Source organism: Melanaphis sacchari, unplaced genomic scaffold, assembly GCF_002803265.2.
Source record: "Melanaphis sacchari strain LSU unplaced genomic scaffold, SCAv2.0 Contig10_pilon_pilon, whole genome shotgun sequence".
Taxonomy (NCBI): domain Eukaryota; kingdom Metazoa; phylum Arthropoda; class Insecta; order Hemiptera; family Aphididae; genus Melanaphis; species Melanaphis sacchari.
Window position 1 is genome coordinate 4,694,005 of NW_020270420.1, and position 16,953 is coordinate 4,710,957.

Genomic DNA, 16,953 nt, shown 5'->3' on the forward strand with positions numbered 1-16,953 from the left:
GTTGATTTTAGATTTTTAATTGAGTTAGATTTGCATATCTACTTAGGATGAATATTTTTGCTTCGCTCATGTTTGGGTTAGATGCGAGTTTCCATTTTGTGAACCACTCTGAAATTTGGTGAAAAGAGATTTGTAGATCTATTATTGAGCTATTAAGATTTGTATATTGTGTTACGATAACAATATTGTCTGCATACATTGCTATTTAAATTTTTGTGAAACTGAGATATCATAACGAAAAGTATTGAACATGGTGGGGCCAAGGATTGACCTCTGTGAATCCCTGCCTTTATCGGATTATCAATATCTATTTGTACTTAAGATGTGCGATTTGTAATAAATGAAAATAACACATTATTCTATAAATAGGTTGGTAATTCCAGTTTTGTTATTTTGGACATGAAACTTTGATTCTAGACCTTATCAGATTCCTGTGAAACGTCAATATGTAGGTTTTAATTAAATATTTAAATTAATTCATTATTTGACAATGTCTTGAAAATGTCGATAATCAGCTAGTAGATAGAACAAATTATGAAGTTCTGGTTCATTTTGGGTATACAAATTCAAGATAATTTTACTCTTAGGCTTCTGCCACACCATGCGTTTTGGCGGGTCCGGTCAAAACGCATCCGGTCGACCGGATTAACGACTCACAAGAGTTCTTATTCTAGATGTCACACTAGTGCGTTTTGTCGGGACCTGACGATTCCTGCCGCTCGATGACCGCAACATGTTGCGGTCGGGCGGGAAACAAGTTGGCAGGACGTGTCATCAAAACACATAATTTTATATCGTGTATGCCACACTATGCGTTTTGGCCGCTGCGTTTTTTGAAAATTTATGAAAATTTATTATTTATTAAACACATAATTAATAATTATAATAAATTATATATTACATAAATATAGTAGGAACTTGATAATTGATTACTTATTTCATTTTAAGTGTTTTTTTTTGATAATTTTTAAAATATCTAAAATAATGGTTTTTGATACGGATAAATTTATATCTTGTATTCAAAATAACCCTTCCATATGGGAAATTGGATCAAAAGATTATATGGATAGGAACATAAAACAACAAAGTTGGAACACGATTGGCGAATACATGTTTGAAAATTGGAGTGAGCTTGAAGAGCGTGCAAAACAAAATAAAGGTTAAGTTATATTTTATACTTATTATATCATGTAAATTGTAGATAAAAATTACATTATTTAATACATTTAATACATAAATGTTATATTTAAAAATAATTTTTTTCTTAAACTAACATATTTATTTTAAAATTTAAATCATATCATATTGAAAATCAACTGCTCCTGGGCCCATAAAGTAGTTCGCAAAGTAATCCCTTACTTCAACTCCGTCCGATCGAGTTCCTGTTCCACGAGCCTCAATATCTTCAAAGTTGTGCGTTTGAGAATCTTCATAATTTATGCCATCTCTTTTACGAACGAAGTTATGCAATATGCAACACGCTTTTATTATATCGTCGGTAAAATCTGGTTCGACCTGGATAGCCGTATGTAAAACACGCCATTTATTCGCGAGTACTCCAAATGCACATTCAACTGTGCGCCTTGCTCTGGATAATCGATAGTTGAACACTCTTCGGGAATCAGTAAGTTTACGTCCAGGGTATGGCCTAAGTAAATTTTTATGTAAAGCAAACGCTTCATCTCCAATAAATACATACGGTTGTGGATTGGCACTTGTATTTGGTAAAACAACTGGTTCTGGTATGTTCAATTTGTCTTCATATAATTGTTTACCAAAAGCGCACTCCTTGAACACATTAGAGTCCCCTTCACGACCATATGAACCCACATCGATTACAACAAAATTTAAATTGGCGTCCACTACTGCCATAAAAACGATTGAGAAATACTTTTTATAATTAAAATATAATGAACCGGAGTCATTAGGATTTTTACACCTTATATGTTTTCCGTCTATTGCTCCTAGACAATTTGGAAAATTAGTTTTCGTATAAAATATATTTGATATTTCCACCCAATCTTCAGTGGTCGGTTTAGGCATCTCTTTTGAATTCAATGTTAACCATATCACTTTACATGTGTCCTTTACAATCACTCCAATCGTACTTCTTCCCACACAAAAATCAAATTTTAATGCGGAGAAGCATGTACCAGTTGATAAATATCTAAGAAACACGAAATAATTAATTAATAAATACATTTTGATTGGTAGCCTTTTAGATTCTAATTTCTGATTTTAGAGTTTTGTAATAATTAAAAATGTACCAGATGTTTAAATTAGCATTTTCTTTACATAAATAATTTTTTCAAAATATTTCGCTTACTTTAAGCTATTTTTAGGCAAAAATAGCTAATGCATAGGCACAGTTTTTTTTTCATAAGTTCAAATATTATAAGAATACCCACGATGCGAAATATGTGCGACTTTTATTTCTGATAATATATGATAGGTTAAAATCCAAATTTTAATTTAAACTAATTTGATTATTTATTTATAATAATAATATAGAATAAAAATTAATATAATTGTAGTGACAGACTTGAAAACCAAATGGAGACACATAAGAGACCATTACTCAAAATTTATAAATCAGGGGAAAAGTGGTGATAGTGCTAAAAAAAAAAAATATGTATATGCAGAATCACTCTCATTTCTGCAGCATGTAATCAAAAAGAGAAGGTGATTATATTAATATAATTATATTTAAATTTATTATTATTATTATTTTAGATTCTGAACGAAGTGATGAATGTATTGATTTTACAATGATATGTTTTTTTTTTTTTGTGTCTGTCGACAACATTTAGAGCAGTAAAAATGCTTCGATTTTTGACTTCAGCCCCTTTTTTGAAAAGGAAATTGAATCTAGGTGGTACTTTGGGGGGTCAATTTGAAGTTCAAATTTTGACAAGATCTCGTCAAAATCATGAATATTAATTGCAAATTATTTTGTAGTTCAAAATTCATAAAATTATTTATATTTATATCTAACGTTAAATATTCTAGACTGACAAATCATCTCCGTTCAGAAACGTTTTTCGTATACAATGATACCTATCATTGCATTCAAATTTAACCTACCCTAGTCCGAGGTCCACCCCACCCCCTAATGTACAGCAGAGCGATACCCGCTTGCCGACTTTTTTTTTTTATATTTAAATTTAAATTAAATTTAAAAAAAAATGTTTTGACAAAATGTTAATTTTGTAAAAATATTTTAATAAAAAATTGTAAAATGTAACAAATATTAAAGTTAACAAGGTATATTTTCTGGGGGTGCTAAATCTTTGTCAGGGGAGGCTAAGCTCTCTCTACTTCCCCTCCCTAGTTCCGCCAAAGCGCCTACGAATTGTTTCAAATGTAATGAGAACTAAACGAATTATTTTCTATTTACTCATAGAACGACAGGTAATTTTGATGAAAATGTACATGAAGAAGGAGAAGGAGAAAATATCAGCGGAGAAGATTCGTCACACGAGCTAGAGATATATGATGAAACTATACCAGCTCAATCGGATAGATATTCTACTCCAAAAAGTAAAAAACAAAATAAATGCAAGGTACAAAAAATAACACAATTTCAAAGAGAATTATTAAAAAATTTATCTACTTCCGAGGAAGATGTCACATCTGATCCTGATAAGGCATTTTTATTTTCCTTATTACCCGATTATAAACGTCTTAACTATGAGCAAAAAACAGATTTTCGTCTCATGACTTTACAGTATTTTAGGAACATATCATTAGGATCTAATCAATTACAACCAACTCCGCCATCTTATAACATTAATCAAAACACTACTCGAATTCCCCCGATCCAAACTCAATATTCAAATGTATATTCTTCAGAGTTCAACCCTGGTTTGGGGTACAATCAAAATCATAATCTTATGCCACAACGCCCACAACCCTTGCCATATACTAGCTCATATAATTATACATCTGATCAATCTCAACAACCTAATACCAGTGGAGAAATGTACGGAAATTTTGATATTATAAATAAGTAGAGGTAGGTAATAATATTATATTTACTGCAATTTAAAAGGCGTGTTGTTTTATTTTTAAACAGTTTTATTATTATTTTTATTTTTTTTAAATATTTAAATAACAAAGTTTGTTATACAGTAAAATATATTATATTGTGTTTATAATGTACTTAATGATATTTAAAAAGGTATGTTATATTTTAATTTTTATACGGTATGACATTATTATTTTTTATTATTTTTTTTTTACAAATTTTAATAACAAAGTTTGTTATACAATATACAGTAAGTATTATATTGTGTTTTTAATGTATTTAATTTTTAAAAATTATATTTTATCTTAAATGAAAATTAAATACTACATTTTTTCTCATTGACTGTTTATCTGTTAACCTATTATCTACAGAAGTTATGTTTTAAAATAATTATTTTTAATTCATGATAACTAAGGATGATTATTGTTTACTTATTAAAATAATCATAAATCTCACGTTGAAAAACTCAACTTATAGGTATGTATTATAAAAAAAAAACTTACCTTATAGTAATTGCATGTAAGACGTTCTTCAGCAGATATCGGATTACGAAATTCTGTTGTACTTTTTGTTATATGTGGCCGCAGTGTTTTTAGCAATTCATCAAAGCTGGAGATAGACATACGGTAATACTCAAAGAATTTGTCAGGATATTGTCTAATATTTTCAAAAAATGTCCTAAACTGGCCAATTTTCTCACGATCCATATTTAGTGGGTGTACCCAATACCTTCTTTGTACTTTCGGTGGATCTAATAAGCCTAATGCTTCAGCTACAGCAACAACTTTAATCTTTTTACGATTCATTTTTTTAATCTATTTAATTATATTAGATATTATATATTAATAAATTATTAAGTATTATATAACTAATATTGAATATATGTAAAAGTGCAAGTGCTAATAACTATTAAGTAATATAACTTACTTACTTACTTATGACGTGTTCAAAAAGTAAATTACACAAGTAGAAGTACACAAAAATATTATAATTTAGACACACTTAAATTATTATATAATTTATATAGTTATAACTGACGAGTAATATAATAAAATAACACTGCATAAAACAAGTAAGTAATATAGGTTTACCATCAAAGAGCGTAGGGACGTTGAATGTGATGCAATAGCAAAATATTGTTGATTACAAATTTGAAGACTAGCGGTGACATTTGGAACTTTGAATGCAGCGGCGGGAACATTTTTAAGAACAAAAACGCATAGATGTGACATGGTCAAAGCCATCCGGTCAAAACGCATCCAGTTTAACCGGACCCGCCAAAACGCATGGTGTGGCAGAAGCCTTAGTATTAAAGAGTGGTTATAATTTCGTTTAAACAGATTTTCTATAGTACTATGTATTTCGTTTTAATATTTTAATAAAAAATCTATTCCAAATAATATCTAAATTTGTCCTTGCAGTAATTTGCTACTGAATTCTGAAGGAGCAAGAGCGATGAGTTTGTATTTGTGACATAATTGAATAAAACAAATATTCTAGGGTTATTATCTTGACATCCCATAATCAGTACTTTGTACTTTGATCGCCACCAATTATAAAATTAATTTGCGATATATAATTCTAAGGTTTTAATGTTAAATATTAGCACAAAATATTTTTTTCCAATTAATATATATTATTAAACTATGGTGAAATGTTTGATGACCACCAGATATACTCATTCTTTGTATGTAAATAAATTATTATAAAACTATATAAAAAATATCATAAGTATATCATTCAATCAAGTCAATTACTAATAAATACAACAGATTTTTTCTGTAATAAATAAATGAGCTATATATTTCAAATCACAGGTAATTATAATATGAAATAAAATAAAATAATACTATTTTCTATCAAACACAGTGTAAACAATATTGTATTTCAACTGTTATACGCAAACATAACGGAATGCATTGTATATTAAACATATTATTTTATATTTGCACATAATTTTCTATTAAAAAAATGAGTAAATATTTTTAATGACCCTAGTTTAATAAATCATACTTATATGCATACATTAGTCTAGAAGAAAAAAACATTTATTTTAATTTTTTGTCTGTATACAACTTCAAAAAAAAATATATATATATTTATTCGGACTAATAAGTAAATAACAAATCTAAGTAAAAAAAAAAAAAAATAAACAAATGTATAATAAATTATAAATAATAATTTAACTATAATATAATAGATAATATAAAAAATATAAGAATGCACATTTATATATTAATCCATTATGATATAAAGTTTGATACATTTCTAAAAAAAAATATTTGGAATGCTCGTATTAAAATAAAATAGCGATTCGTTGATCATGATAATTATAATAATAATACACATAACATTTTTAGTACAATAATACGATATTTGAGGTGGTGGGGTCTGTATTGAGGAAATAATACATAACGTAATAATTGATTTCGAAATAAGTATACACATGGTAGATAATATGAAAGGATATTTAAAATTATAGTTTATTGCGTTATTGACTACAATGTTCTACTAGAATAAATACTCTTAACTGCCTTCAGTCACTAATATATTTCAACTGACAGAACACTAAAGCAAATCAAGTTGTTTCTGTGAAGTAAAATGGAACATTTACGTAGCACAAATGTTGTGTTTGCAATTGTAATAGCATTGTTGGTAGTACAATCATCTGTAAGTGTAATAAATTATCATTGAGTTTTTCCAGTGTTTAACAATAATATAATTTACACGGATTAAATTTTTTAGGCACGACCACAACCAGACGAAGTTGAAGAACTAAAAAAGACACTTTATAATACGTGTTATCAAAAGTTTCCAATTTCAGAAGGTAATAATTCTGTGTAAATCATAAATAAAACAATAGATAATACATTATGTGTTTCTAAAAAAATGTTTAGAAATCAAGAATAATGCTAAAAATGGAATAATAGTTGATGACAACAATTTTAAAGTGAGTAAAAGTATAGTTCTATTTTAAAAACATGACATTTTTTAACAACATAATTATATAATACGGTTAAAATAAAATAATATAATTATATTTAAAATTATAAATTATTTTAGACTTTGTTGATTTTACAATAATATCTGTTTTTGGTGTGTGCTTGTATGCATGATAAATAGCCAAAAAAATATTTTTGATTTTTTGACTTTGAAGATAGTTTTAGAAAGAAAAATTAAATTTAGTTTGTATTTTAAAGAGGTCACGTTTCCAAATTATCAGTATTTTTTTTTTTTTTTAAATCATTAGGAAAAGTAAACAAAACATTAAAAAAAAACCGAGCATTTTTACGTAATATCGATTTCGCTTTTTTAGTTTAACTTGAAAACGAAAAAAAAATATATATATTTGAAACTTTCACTAAATGATTATAATATGATCATTTTCTACACAGTATATTTTTAACTCTTTTAAAGTTCTTTATAGAAATTCATAATTTTTTGTTTTTTTTTTTTTTATTTTATATACATACATATAAATAGTAATAATTCATTATTTGCTGACTTTAAATTTTTAAAAGTTCAATACAATGTTTTCATAAATTGTTTTTATACACATAAAAGAAATTAAAAATATATTGCCACATTTTTTTTTTTTTTATACGAATTTAAAGTTCAAATATTTCAAAACTCGTTAAAATCTTTTAATATTTACAAATTACAAATATTTTTAAGTAAAAACCGTATCACGTTTATATTTTTTATAGCTGAAGTATGATTTAATAAAGATTAAATATTTGAAAATATAATCAATTTTTCTCATAAATAGTTAATAATATAACTAAAAAATCTAAAATATATACACGAACATAATTATTTTTTTTTATATACGTTACTTTTACTAAATTACGTAATTTATCGATGATGAACGATGATAATTATTATTAGTTTGTTACAATTTATGAGAACTTCAATTTTTTATGTACTCATATATTATATTTATTATGCGTTATCAAGTTTTTAAAATATGTAATTTAATTATAAAATATTATTGTCTATTTATATTAATAACAATGTTTTACGGTTTTTACAATAAAGTATTATTAACTCAAAATACAATAATATAATATTATAGTTTAAATACTCGTTTATAGTATTATAATAATTATATACTAATAATATAAATAAATACAATGTTTTTGGGGAACAATATATCAATCTACCCATAATTTTAAAAGTAAAATAAACTTTTTCAATAATTAATAAATATATAAATATATTGAGTAATACAGGATAACAGATGGTCTTCACTCATAATCGTTTTTCGCATATTATGATATATGATTTTATTTTTATTAAAAATTGCTTTTATCTATAAACTTATATTCTTTACAATAAGCATAATTAATGGTTAGGGGTAATTTTGACTGCAGTCCCAAAGAAGAATTCATCCAGTGATGGAGCTTTATGATAGTAGGAAACGGTTCTTGATCATTCAAAAAGTAACGACACCGTTTGCGCTTTAAACGTTTTTTGGAGTTACAGGGATATTAAGTACAGATAATTTTGAGATAAGAGCATTGCAGTGGTAAGATATATTTGGGTAGAAGTGTTAATTAAGAGTTTTAGATATTTATTGAACTGTGGAAATGGAGAGGTAATTTTGGAGTGTATTTTTGAGACATACCAATAAAAAAGAACTTTGATTAGTTAACGGAAACATTTAGATTGGAAAGTTTGGGTTTTATTTGTATTTATTTGCTAGGTTGAACCCCAAATATTATGTCATGTGACCATATTGGTTTTTATAGGAGTCAAAATATAAATATTCTGTTGTTCAGATTGATATAGGAATAGTTATAGCTAATGATATCGGTTGTTAAGTGCGATTTGCTTAATATGAATATAGTAAGTGAGCTGAGATCAGACAAAAATCTAGGTGGATGCCTAGATAATGAATATTTTGTGAATACCATACAATTGAAAGTTAGTTTGTTACAGTTGTATAAGATGAAATAGTAGCCAAACTCTTATTATGATTTTAGCCACTTCATGGACTGTACCATCTGAATGGATAGTTTTAAAAGTATTAAAACTAGGTAAATTAAGATATGACGAATGAGTAAAATTGTTTTTGGAGATCAATGCAATATTTATTTTTTTATTTTGTAAAATTTTAAGTAATTTATATTTGCAGTTAGTTAAGCTATTTTAGTTCAATTTTAGGATGTAAAGGAAATTTTAAGTGATGTTATTAATCAGAATTTTTGTTATTAATAACTAATAAGGCTTAACATAGGAGTAATGATAAGAAATAAGATAGATTATGATTGACTAACATTTTTCAATTAATTTGGAGATTAAAATTCCATTATTATCTGTTGGAGAAGGACTGTTATTTGGAAGATGGTGATTTTCAGTTGTGTTAGCATACGTACGCTATTTTGGTGAGTATTCAGTCGTTGGTTGTTGATGGTGAATATGATGTTTTGATGATTACGGCAGATGTGATCTTTTACTTAACATATTGAGAAGTCTTTGGGTTTTCTGTTTATATATGGTAAAACATTTGTAGTTGGAAAAAAGCATATTTTGACAGGAAGTATGAAAATACTTCCAAAAGTAGGGTGTTTGTTTCTATATTTGACGCACTTTGGAATTCATTCATGTTCTAGTAAAGCCATACAGTTGATACTTTTGCATTGAAATATTTGTCTCCATATTTTGAAAGGATATTTTACTTAAACTTTTGTGTGAAATAAAAAAGTGATTTAGAAGATATCACTAGCACTTCATTTTATCTAGATTGGCAAAAAACAATAAAAGATACTTTGGTTTGATCAAGTTTAATATTGATTACTTTTCTGAATAAATATCCTATATCCTCGATAGTTGATGCTATGATGATGACTAGGGTAGAATTATGTGAGTTTTTAATAAATGTTCTTACTTATGTGTCGATTTGAATTTGAGAAATGTAGTAGTATAGAACATTGATTCATTTCAGAAATTAAATTAATTTTGTATATTTGTCAGGGTTATCAACTTATAATTTTAGATTATTTAAGGTAAATCTGCAAAAATAACTATTTGGACCGATATTTTTATAAAACTGTTTCTTAGTTGTAAAAAGTCAATGATATCTTTAAAAAATACAGGTGAATGACTATTGATTAAAACATTTTTTGTGATACATTATTTTTAGCTGATTAGATAGAATCTTGGCATTTTGTACCGTCTAATCGAGTACCAAAGGTCATCAAGCGTGCGATGCCAATAGGTGTTGGTGCAAATTTTGCAATTCACGTACGATGAAACTACTACGAAATGCAATTTACTTAAGTAAATACATATAATATTACCCTTCTAGTAAGATGTTATTGAAGTGTTCTTCCGAGAATTGTGAGGATTTAACAGTGCTTAATGTGGCACTAGATGGTACGTTTTCCGTTGATTCCTGGTATAGATACGAATATAGTACCTAGTTAAGTATCGAATACATGTGTGCACACAATTGCATTTTTCACACAAAACTTATATGTTATTGAGTTCAAATTTAATATACCTATTATAGTGACCCACTTGACACCTAGCATATAGAGAATATTTTACACTTTACAACCTTTTAATTTTTAATAAAACAGAACAGAACATATATATATATATATATATATATATATATATATCATTTTAATATAATATATATTTTTTAGTGTTTTTTAAGGTGCTGCTTAGATGAGGTGTCATTGGTATGTATAATAAATAGAATTATCATTATTGTGTTGGAAAGTTAGTCTAATAATTTATTTATAATGAGTAGATTGATGAAGACGGTATTATTGATGGAGAATCACTTATATCAATGGCAACAGACAAATTACGACCATTTGTAGAAAAATTAGTCAATGATTGTCTACCAGGTAATATTTTTCATGGAATTAATTTAATAGAGATAACCATTTTTAACTAAATATCGAATACGAGTAACCTCAAGAAGCAACAGTATTTTATCCAGTTCAGATATACCATAAGTTTTTTTTTTTAAGTTAGTTATATCAAACCTGGTCATTAACAGATTAAAAATTCAAATCTCAGTTATACTATTATGTAATTATAATCTAAGTTTTATAATGAATAACTTTTTTAGATTCTAATTGGAACAATGAATATATTTATTTTAAAATGATGTGTTTTTTTTTTATGTCTGTCATCGCTTTTTGTATAAATAAAAATGTGGAGGTGTCTTTGGATAGAAAATTATATTACTTTATATTTTAAAAATATCGAAATAAAAAATTCTTATTTTTTTAAAAAAATTTTTATCAGAAAAAAATCAAAAGAAACAGCAACTTTTACGTAAACTTATTTTTCGTAAAATAACTTTTGTTTTTTTTTTTTTTTTTATGTAACAAAAAAACGAATAAATTTAGTTGCTTTAAATTTTCATCAAATTTATAGAATATTATTTTCTGTTTACAATAAAATTTCCAAATATTTTAACTTCTTTTAAGTTATTTATTGGTATGAGAAATTTTTAACTTTTTTCTTTAGAAGTTGATAAAAAGCTTTTCGGCAGATATATTCATCATAAGGACCCATAAAAGTTGTTTATGTATCTGTATAAAAATACCAAAATAACATTTGCACATTTTTTTTTTTTAAATGCATTTTAAATAAGAAGTTTGACAACAATTTTCAATATCGTAAAAACTGCAAACTATTTTTCAGTTAGATATTTATAAAAAAATTATTTTAAATAAAAGTCTTGAAAATGTTATATTAAACTTATCAGAAGTATTTCATATTAAACCCTTAAAACCAAAAAATAAATACTATTATTTTTTTATAGAAATTTTAAGTTTAAATTTTGACCATTAAGGATAACAATACTTTTACATATTTTACATACCTAATAAAAGTTTTGATTTGAATAGAAATAAAAATAGCCGTGTCTTATCTTAATTTTAATTAGGTAGGTATGTAAAAGTATTCTCATGCTGAAATAGATATTTTATTATTGAAATGTGAAACAATTTATTTTTTTATTACAATTATTCAAAAACATAGCTTGCTCTAAAACTTAGTCAATTTTTATTCAATTTTAATATTTCTTTTTTTTTTTTTTTTTGAACTGCTTTAAAAATATGTTTAACAAAATGGCTATCTTAAAAATTTAAAATTCTTAAATGTATAAAAAACAATTTTGACAATTTTTGAATTTTTAAAAAATAAAAAATTAAATTTTATGTAATTTAATCAGAATTTCCATACTTAGTACTGTAAAAAAAAAAAAAAAACTTTGTTTAAATTTATTGATTTTCCATGGAGATATTAAGAGTGATAGAGAACTTTTAGGACATATTGTATATAGTTTACAGTGAATATTATTTGGTAATGATTCGTAATAAATAATAATATTATAACTGTGTATTTGTTTACAAAATATTATATACATGGATAATCATGTCATAATATGTTATACCATTTAACCAGATATCATGGTACATGTTTTTTGTTATTAATTAATATGAATACAAAAAAAAACTAAGTTAGTGTCCATATTATTTTACTTTAAATCACGGCTTGAAACCGAAAACATTTTTTCCAATTTCGGTTTCGGATACAGATATCACTATTTATTTTTTCTAATTTCGTATTCGTTTTTCATCGGTTTTAACAGGTATTCAAAATCGGTATCCAATATTAGTTTCAAACCTTACTTTAAATACTGTTGTAACATAATATCTACTTATTTCTACTAATATGTTAAAATAAATTAAATATTTTATTAGATTTTATATTCTTTAACTAATTGATTTTTATAGTTTATTTAATTATATTACTATAATAAATGTAATTGTTATGATTAAAAAATAAATTAATCAAGTGTTGTCATAACCAACTAATAAAATACATTAATATAAATAATTTAATTAATTTGTTGAATTTTATTATTGATTAAAATATTGAAATATAAAAGTACTTAAAACTATTATTTTATTTTGTTTTAAATTGTAAGATCTTAATTAAATTATAATATGTATACGTTATTTATTTTATGTTAAGTTTTGAAAAAATGTATAATTCAAAATTAAAAAAAAAAAATAATAATAATAATAATAATAATTTTTAACATTTAAAGTAATCTATTTTTTTTTTTTTATAAATCAACTAAATAAGTTTTAAAAAAATAGTATACTACTCTAGCTTTGGTTTTCATATAACTATATTATCATGAGTTAGTCGAAAAACGTCTTTGTCATGTTAATATTTACAAAATATAATTGTCGTAATAATAAAGTAACAAACTCGAGAACATAGCACTTGGTATGCGTTAATCAAATCCACTGTCATCTCAGTGTACAGATGTCCAATATCTAAGGTTACTCTTTTATGAGACAGAATTTATAATTCAATTATATTTTCAGAACTTTAAAATGTATAGACAATTTTTTTATATTAAAATTGTTTAAGTACAATTACTGAAGATGTATACAGTACACAAGTATAATTGGTGTCTAAAATAATGAGACAATTTGAATAAAACATTAAATGTTTTTACATAATGTATATTTACTAATAACCGTAATTAAGTATCTTTATATCATAAACAAGTTTAAATTAATATTTATTTTTATTTTTATGTATATTATATAGTCGATAAACAAGATGGATGTGAAGCTGCATTCAAATTTATGACTTGCAGTATGAAGTTAAGTCCATTGGCTGTAAGTCAAAACAAAAACATATTTAAACATATATTTTAAGTCCAATTTGATTAAATTATATTATATAAACACCACATTTTTCTTATCTTGGTATACGTATTGTGTTTACCACATTATATTGTTTAAATAAACAACATAACACAATTTAAATTCATTTTTTGTTACAGATTGAACTACTTCCACTGTAATAATCAATTTGGATCCAATACATTTATTTATGGATAGACTGTAAAATATTTACTAAAACAAACACCATTGATGCGTAGTACGACTTACTCAAGAACCCTTATTTAATTCTATATACAATCATGGAATATAATTTTGCACTCTAAATAATAAACGGTGTTGGTATTGAATATGTATTGTTATTTGATATCATAATATTATTCTGCGGTTTTTATATTAATATCTTAAATTAGTTAACTTTTTAATAATTATCATAACAATGATGAAATTACTTATCTAATAACCTAATACATATAAATCTTGTTTTAAGAATTAGGTTAAAATTTTCTAAACATTTACTAGAAAGGATATCAAATTAAATCAAATTAATAACACAATGGAAAGTTATTTGATATTTTAAATTATTACCAAAATTTCATTTATAAAGTTACATAACTGTAAATATATGAACTATACGTGTGTTATCTACGATAAATGTCTTATAATATAATGTACGTTTAATCCTTCGTTAGTGTGTATACGTTTTTTTTGTATTTTTAGTAAGTTGGAGTTTATTACATCCCAAAATTTAAAATAACATAAAAGCAATATTATAGTTCAACTTTTATTAAAATTGAATTAAATAACAATTTGCTAACATATAAATAATATTATATAAAAAAAATTTTAATTTTTAGTAAAATTTTTATAATATTTAACGAAGAAAATAAATTTTACTTTTAACTAAAAAACATTTTTGCATCATAATGTACAATATAAAGAAGGATTTCGTGAAGGTAAAAATTTGATCTAGTTCAATCACTAGTAGTACGTATATTACAAAATATTGTTACATGGAACTAATAAACCTTAACACACTGATGAAGGGTTAAATTTAACTTAACAAACTAACATAAATCAAATTATTAAGACAATATATGTATTATGTACTTTTATCACTTAGCATAAAACTTGAATGAAACGAAAAATAATAGCTTGACTATAGTGATATAAGTAATAGTATTCTATAATCGATGGTAATAACTATAAACATTAGACAAAACAAAATAAAATTAATAACTATAAAAAACAAATTATGAGGAATTTTATACAAAATATTCATGCTTCAGGTATTAAAATTAAACATTTTACCTATTTTCAACAACAAGTCAATTTAACAATGTTCATGGTTTTTGATGATTTTTTTTTTTTATTTTTTTTAATTATACGCTTATAAAAACATTGTTAATAGGTACTTATTTTATACATTTTTAAATGATTTTAGAGGAAAGTTAGTTAATCTTGTATTAAATCCATTAGATTTTTAGCGTAAAGAAAATTATCTTATCGGAAAAATAAAGATATAAATAAAGAAAAGTAAAAGTATTTAAATATCAGTAAATATACAGTAAGTTGAAAATTATTTTGAAATCATACAATAATAAATATTTTTTTTATAAGAAAATTAGAACATAACTGTCCTTATTACAACAATTTATTCATTATTAATAAATTATACATCAATAATAATAATCATAATAATAAGTGTATAATTCAACTTAAAGAAATCTATTAATTTGTGATCCTTTTTTTTTTTTTTCATTTGACGACGTCGTTGTCATTAAACTAAGTAAATAAAAATATTGAGTTTGTATTTTGAAATTTAAAAATTATCGTTTAGTAAAATATAAAATAATAATGATAATTTAATCCTTAAGAGGAAATCTTTCCCACATATGTTATTTTTGTCATCAATCAAACTTATAGGTAAGGATTTTATTTTTAAATTTTATTTTATGCTATGTGAACATTTCAAACATCGACGTGGTTTTTCTTTAAAAAAATAAAAATAAGTATCAAAATTAATTTTTCTAAAAACTAGAATAATTTAAATATTAAATGCTATTCTTAACAATTTTTTTTAGTTTTCTAATCATATTGAAAATGATTACTTTAAAAATTTCCTAAAATATCGACACTAAACCATACTTGAAATATGTATTACTAATCCAATAAGTGATGAGTAATGACAGACAAAAAAAAAAAATCAGTATTGTAACACTAATAAGAAAATAAATTTCTACACAGAATTAAACTTTCAGGAATATATGACAAAAATACATATCTAGTTTATAGTATAAATAATTTAAAAATACATTGAAGTTTATACGTTTTTTTAAATATATTTTAGTCAGTAAGTTATCACAACGTTTGTGGAAAATTATAAAAAACACCACAGTAGTCGAGTTTAAAATGTTATTAATGTTATTATGCTTTTAACTTTTTTAATAAAATTAATTCAAATAGATCAAATATTAAATTATAATGATCTCTTATATTTATCATTTTATTCTTTAATCATAACTACTTGGATAATAAATATTTAGGTGAATCGTATTAATTTTTAACGTATGCGTTAATTGTACATGGTATTCATTCTTATGATCTTTATATATAATATTAATTAACATATTTGAGATTATTCATTTTACTTTAGATATTAATATTAAAATATTTCCAATAACAAAGTCCACAACATTACCTTTGCTAAAAAAACAGGTTTTTCATTAAAAAATATTTAATTTTTTTGCAGGACATTTCTAAAATAATACATACATGGAAAAAATTTTTTTTATGTAATATGCCTAAATAATTTTGTAATGAAGTTTAAATACTTGCATTGTAATTTAATCATTTAAGAATAGGACTGGTGTTTTTAAATGCTCAGTTAAACACCCTATATTCAGTACATATTATGCATTTATGTTTAACCTCGACTATAACCGTGCTTAAACTAAATACATACTTCTCTACTAACCTCCTGTAGGTATTTTATAACTTACAAATTATGAATGTTTAATATATTATAACAGCAAATAATAAGGTTTTTGAAATATTCATATAAATTATCTCTGAAAAATTGGCTTTGTCAAATATATAAGCAAAACAAGAATAAATATTTAAATATTTTTATTATGAGTTTAAATGAACAAAGGATATAATATTATTTATAACTATATAATTTTTTAAGTAGTGTCAAGGATACTTTTTTTTTTTACTTTTAAAATTTAGTAAAATTTAAGTCGTAATTTC

The 16,953-nt window shown here is 24.2% G+C and overlaps 3 protein-coding genes across 4 annotated transcripts; 2 read left to right on the plus strand and 1 right to left on the minus strand.

The window, feature by feature from the left end:
- The first annotated feature begins 591 nt into the window (after window positions 1-591).
- LOC112603695 lies at window positions 592-4,048 on the plus strand. Of its 2 annotated transcripts, none has more exons than XM_025352388.1 (3): window positions 592-1,159; window positions 2,535-2,682; window positions 3,404-4,048. In XM_025352388.1, the coding sequence occupies exons 1-3, from the start codon at window positions 985-987 to the stop codon at window positions 4,011-4,013; spliced, it is 933 nt and encodes a 310-aa protein (XP_025208173.1). In that variant the 5' UTR covers window positions 592-984; the 3' UTR covers window positions 4,014-4,048. The 2 variants fall into 2 exon arrangements, with proteins under 2 accessions (XP_025208173.1, XP_025208174.1); XM_025352389.1 differs by lacking the exon at window positions 592-1,159 and adding an exon at window positions 2,211-2,452.
- Window positions 1,253-5,320, minus strand: LOC112603697 (protein ALP1-like). The gene is made up of 3 exons (XM_025352390.1): window positions 5,119-5,320; window positions 4,547-4,842; window positions 1,253-2,179 (listed from the first exon to the last, which is right to left on the minus strand). The coding sequence occupies exons 1-3, from the start codon at window positions 5,284-5,286 to the stop codon at window positions 1,291-1,293; spliced, it is 1,353 nt and encodes a 450-aa protein (XP_025208175.1). The 5' UTR covers window positions 5,287-5,320; the 3' UTR covers window positions 1,253-1,290.
- A 1,215-nt stretch (window positions 5,321-6,535) lies between these two features.
- On the plus strand, window positions 6,536-14,038 carry LOC112603611. Its single transcript, XM_025352277.1, has 7 exons — window positions 6,536-6,697; window positions 6,773-6,854; window positions 6,925-6,977; window positions 10,681-10,716; window positions 10,788-10,887; window positions 13,625-13,695; window positions 13,863-14,038. Exons 1-7 carry the CDS (start codon window positions 6,629-6,631, stop codon window positions 13,881-13,883), a joined length of 432 nt encoding a protein of 143 aa, XP_025208062.1. The 5' UTR covers window positions 6,536-6,628; the 3' UTR covers window positions 13,884-14,038.
- The last annotated feature ends 2,915 nt before the right edge of the window (window positions 14,039-16,953 follow it).

What these genes read in the sequence shown, in the direction of transcription:
- LOC112603695 (XM_025352388.1), top strand. Translation starts at nt 985, where the DNA reads ATGGTTTTTGATACGGATAAATTTATATCTTGTATTCAAAATAACCCT. An exon ending in GCGTGCAAAACAAAATAAAG is followed by an intron (nt 1,160 to 2,534) that starts GTTAAGTTATAT and finishes ATATAATTGTAG; the next exon opens with TGACAGACTTGAAAACCAAA. An exon ending in CATGTAATCAAAAAGAGAAG is followed by an intron (nt 2,683 to 3,403) that starts GTGATTATATTA and finishes ATTTACTCATAG; the next exon opens with AACGACAGGTAATTTTGATG.
- LOC112603697 (XM_025352390.1), bottom strand. Translation starts at nt 5,286, where the DNA reads ATGCGTTTTGACCGGATGGCTTTGACCATGTCACATCTATGCGTTTTT. An exon ending in CGTCCCTACGCTCTTTGATG is followed by an intron (nt 4,843 to 5,118) that starts GTAAACCTATAT and finishes ATAATTAAATAG; the next exon opens with ATTAAAAAAATGAATCGTAA. An exon ending in TCTGCTGAAGAACGTCTTAC is followed by an intron (nt 2,180 to 4,546) that starts ATGCAATTACTA and finishes AATTAATTATTT; the next exon opens with CGTGTTTCTTAGATATTTAT.
- LOC112603611 (XM_025352277.1), top strand. Translation starts at nt 6,629, where the DNA reads ATGGAACATTTACGTAGCACAAATGTTGTGTTTGCAATTGTAATAGCA. An exon ending in GCTTAGATGAGGTGTCATTG is followed by an intron (nt 10,717 to 10,787) that starts GTATGTATAATA and finishes TATAATGAGTAG; the next exon opens with ATTGATGAAGACGGTATTAT. An exon ending in AGTCAATGATTGTCTACCAG is followed by an intron (nt 10,888 to 13,624) that starts GTAATATTTTTC and finishes TATATTATATAG; the next exon opens with TCGATAAACAAGATGGATGT.